The following is a 5112-nucleotide window of genomic DNA, read 5'->3' on the forward strand; positions in this document are numbered from 1 at the left end:
CAGTTAAGTTTTTAGATGGGGGGATGGGAGGGGTTGAAGAAACATTTAAACACAATATGAAAATTTCTTCGATTAATTTAGATGAGTTGGCAACTAAACTGACTATTGTCGAGTTTCTATATCAGTTTGCTAACATGTAGATGCGGAAGGAATATAGACTAACTAATTAGAACAAATCACATAATGAATGAGAAGGGGTAAGCTGAAGTGTAAAGATGATAGTTATATTTCTGGATGTTCGGAGAACTGAAGCTCCTACGTCACCCTTTCTTCCTTTAGGAAGGTTCGCACTAGAAGACTTTGGATGATACAAGTTTTTTGCAAAATCCCGATTTAGTTTGATCTTAAACAATATCAAACTGAAACTCCTAGTATCTCAAATTGATTAATAGACAGCTTACAAACTGCTATATACAAGTAATACAAAACGATACTAACTTAGCACAAAATGATCTTTGAATGATCAGATAAAATTCTTTTGAGGGTGTGCGAAACTGATTCATTTTTGCTCCGGTATATAAAGGACTTTGAATACTTAGTTTTATCAGGGAATGATTAATTGATTCTGAAGTCAGCCGCTCCTTTATTTATACTCTCAAAAATAGATTCGTTCAATTAAAAGTGTATGTTGGTTGTTTAGTCCATGTCAACGCTTTCTGACCGTTCGTATATTGTTACAATCATTCTTGACTCGTACACTATTGTGATCAGTTTGTTCAGACTGCTTGATGTGGCATCATTTTAGAGTTCTGTCATAGACTGATTCTGATGTTTGGTAAACTGAAATCCTTTAGACTTATTTAGTTTTAGAACAATATCAGTTTTGTTTAGCTGTATCAATTTCTATTAAATCAGTTTTGCTAAAATATTATTTGTTAACCATAAAAATATACCAAATTCTTGATCCAACAATGATAACTTGTGAGTTAATTTCTAGTTGAAACAAAACTCGAGAAGATTTTTTGTTTATGTTGCTTCTTATTTTGGAATATTAAAATTACAAATAAAAATATTGATATTGCAATAATGGGCTCATTGGGCTCCTCATAAAATTAAACTCTATTGATTTTTTGGATTATGATTTGAAAGTAGTAGAATATTTTATGGGAATTTTTTTAAATCTTTTTGATAGAGGTGTAAATTAAGTATGATATTACATTAAATTTCCACTATGTCACATTTAAATTATTTTTTAAAAAGTAAAATAAATTTATATAGAGGTGACGTTTCCTACGTAAAAGAGAGGAAGGATTTCGCTCTTTATGATATTAGTGGAGTAGGAGAGTGTTTAATCAATTATCAGAAGTTCGATTTCTCATATCAACACTTTCTCAGACGATTCTATCTCAGAAAGTATATACATTATGTTATACTTAGCTAGCGTGATTTGCAAGCTTTTGCGTTATGAATATACATACTTAACTTTGTATTAGAGACACATCGATCTTTGTAATTATCATATAAAAAATCTTACAATATCAAATATTTAAACTTTTTAGATTTTTATTTATTTATTTAAATATTTGAACAACTTATTTTTAAAAAAGAATTTACACCATGCTCCCTTTATACACATGCACGTGTGCTCGTGTAAATGACTCGTTCAATTACTATAATTACATTGTGGCCCTAATCACAACACAATTCCAATACCTATTCATACATTGCTTCTCCTTGATTTTCTCATCTTTGGAATTCTACGTTCTCATATCTTCCAAACAAACAAAAGTCCGATTGGAAAAAGGAAAAAGGAAAAAGAAAAGAAAAAAATCGGTCTTTTCCTTCTCCTTTGTTAATGGTTGAGAGAATTCTTTTCCCCTTTCTCCCCATTTCTTTTCGGCAATGGCGACAGGTTCCGTTCAACCCTCTCCCCCTCTGTCGTCTCCGCCTGTGCCATTACTACCGCCGGAATATACAACACCGCCGATCATCATTATTCTCACAATCATCCTTCTCTTATTTTTCTTCGTTGGTTTCTTCTCCATATACTTTTGTAGGTGTCTGATGCAAAATCTATTTTACACATGGCATATCCGGCATAGTCCGAGCAGAAATCCGGCAGCCGGTCACATCACATCTACCTCGCCGGGACTCGACCCCGTTATCATACAGTCCTTCCCTAGCTTTAGTTATTCGAGTGTTAAAGATTATAGAAGAGAGAAATACGGCCTTGAATGTGCCATTTGTTTGATTGAATTTGTAGATAGTGATATTCTTCGATTATTGACATCTTGTTGCCATGTATTTCATCAAGAATGCATTGATCTCTGGCTGGAATCACACAAGACATGCCCCGTCTGCCGGAGAAATCTCGACTCGCCGATACATTCGCCTGTGAAATCTCCATCACATCCCTACAGCAATGCACATGATGACACGGGTGCCGCAAGCGAGTCCAGCCAAGATTGTTTAAGCATAACAATTGATGAAGAAAGTCAAGATGAGACAAGGGATGGTGGTAAAATTGAAAGAATTGCTTCTCAAAATGGCAATTTACAACATTTTTATAGATCAAACTCGACGGGGCATAATTCATTGGTCGAAAATAAGGAGGAAGAAAAAGGAGACCATAAATTTACTTTGAGATTGCCTGAGAATGTGAAATCAAACGTTATTAAAGGGCATAATTCAAGTATAAGTTGGAGTACATTTGGAGATTACAAAGCTAAAGTTAGCACTAGCGGTATCTCCAAAAGTTCTACGTAGCCATATATACAACGTTTCTCCCGATCGTGTGGGTGGCTTTTGCAGTTTGGCTAGTGATCGTGAAATTCTCTGCTCCATTTTGTATACCTTTTCCACGCTGCATAAATACACATAGGAGTACAATTTCAATTATACACGAGATTTACATGTCCGTGCTTGGTTTCATACAGTAACTTGGATTTTTTTTGTGTTTTGGTCTTTTTTTCCTCGAAACCTCTAAATCCATCAAATATAATTTATTTGACATTGATTTTCTCTTACGTGGCACATAGGATTAGAATTAAGCTCTTATTACTCAAATTAACATTAATCTCATCAAAAAGAAAAGAAAAAATAAAGCAAAAAACCCTCAATACGTCAAAATATGAGGAAAACATTTGGTGGTTTCTCATTTTTTGTTTATGTATATTTAACATGTTTATTATCATATTAGCCACGTATTATTAATGTCAAATAAGCAATATCTAGTGGATTTATTGGTTTCGAACAAAAAAGAACAAAAAAAAAATTCAAGTTACTATATGAAAACCAAACTTTTAAAAGCTAAAAGACTAAATCCCAAAACAAGCAATTCATAGGACTAAAATTGTAATTTTCTCTAATAAGCCACAATACTTTCTCTGTCTTGTGAATTTTCAACATTTTGTTGATAAAAGTTGGTATTTTTATTCTAGAACTCATTAATACATGTTTAATTTTTAATAGAAATTAGGATTGTAAATTTTTTTAGAGTATATTATGATTGAAATATTTAAAATCATGGATTTTAATTAAATCCAAAATTTCAAATAATTTTAAAAACAATTTGTTCGGATGATTAAAACTTGGTTGATTTCAAATTGATCATTCACATTTAATTTAGGCACATTTGTAAAATAATTTCTTATGAAATTCAAATTCCCCAAAAATATATAGATTTCATATGATATTCATTGTCAAAACAAATTGCTTCACTTACTACATTATTCAGAATTGAATAGATTAATATTCCTAGCGTGCCTTTTTATTACCCTTTTCTATATTTCAAAATTGTTAATTAAATACAGGAATTCCTATTTCCTACTACAGATTTCATTAAGATTTTACGTATGCTCTTTAATCATTTTATTTATTTTACCGGAAAAATAAATGAAGATTGTTGCAAGAATAAATTCATTTTTTTAAGATAAAATAATTTCATTTTGATTCTTTTTTTTTTTTTGAAATGAAAGGATTTTCATTTTGATTATCTTGAAGATGCAAGAAAACAAAATTTAATCGAATGGTGCAATTTAAACATTGAAAAGGCTAAACAATTTTATACCAAATCGTGGATTAACATTGAAAAAACCATGAAAATATTCTAGCAAAGATAATTTCATTTTGATTCCCTTAAAGTTGCAAAAATAATATTAAATATATGGTGTGATCTACAACTTCCTAATATCGGGACTTTGTAGGGAAGGCCGAACAATTCTATTCCACACTCGTGATTAATATTGAAAAAATATTTGAAATTTTTAATATTAATATATCATATTTAATTTTGGAGTAACAGCTCACGAATTTATATATTTGAAATATATATTTGATCATTCTTAATTTGTTATGAATTAAGTAATTTATTTAAATCCGTACAACAATAATTTGTATTAACAATATTTTGCCAAAAAAAAATAATAATAAATGTTTGGTATGAATTAGTTTATAATTACACTATAAATTTGGTGAATTTAACTTAACATCTAATATTCTAATTTATGTTTAAGTTCGTGCAAAATAATATAAAGAAGGTAAAAAGGCTAATTACCATATTTCCAATGAAAGGATATGTTCGGAATTTAACATACTTAGAAGGCTAATTTAATTAATTAACTTATTTTAAGGCCAAATTTAATTATAGGGTTCTAATAGAATGCTATTTTAAAAAATCCCTCTTAAAAATAAATAGTAAATGTATGATCGGTTAAGTGTTTAGAAGCAGAGTGTTGAATAAACAATTAAACACAATATGTGAGTTTCTTCGATTGGTTTAGATGGGTTAGAAACTAAACTGATTATTCTCGAGTGTCTATGTCAGTTTGCTAATATATGATTGCGAAAAGTAGCTAGACTGATATATTTGAATAAATCACATAATGAACAGGAATGGGTAAGCTGAAATACAAAGAGTACATATATGTTTCTGGATGTTCGGAGAACTCAAGCTCTTACGTCACCCCTTCTTCATTTTAGAAAGGTTTGCACTAGAATATTTTGGATGATACAAGTAGTTTGCAAGATCCCGATTCAGTTTGGTCTTAAACACTGTCAAACTGAAACTAGTATTATCTCAACGGATTAATAGACAGTCTACAAACTGATATACAAGTGTAATACACAATGATACAAACTTAGCACAAAACGATCCTTAAACTATCAGGTATG

The 5112-nt window shown here is 30.5% G+C and overlaps 1 protein-coding gene across 1 annotated transcript; it reads left to right on the forward strand.

Annotated features, from left to right (window-relative positions):
* The first annotated feature begins 1710 nt into the window (after positions 1-1710).
* LOC140988907 (RING-H2 finger protein ATL29-like) lies at positions 1711-2918 on the forward strand. Its single transcript, XM_073457995.1, has one exon. It carries the CDS (start codon positions 1843-1845, stop codon positions 2704-2706), a length of 864 nt encoding a protein of 287 aa, XP_073314096.1. The 5' UTR covers positions 1711-1842; the 3' UTR covers positions 2707-2918.
* The last annotated feature ends 2194 nt before the right edge of the window (positions 2919-5112 follow it).

This window comes from Primulina huaijiensis, chromosome 11 (genome assembly GCF_012295235.1).
Source record: "Primulina huaijiensis isolate GDHJ02 chromosome 11, ASM1229523v2, whole genome shotgun sequence".
NCBI classification, from domain to species: Eukaryota; Viridiplantae; Streptophyta; class Magnoliopsida; order Lamiales; family Gesneriaceae; genus Primulina; species Primulina huaijiensis.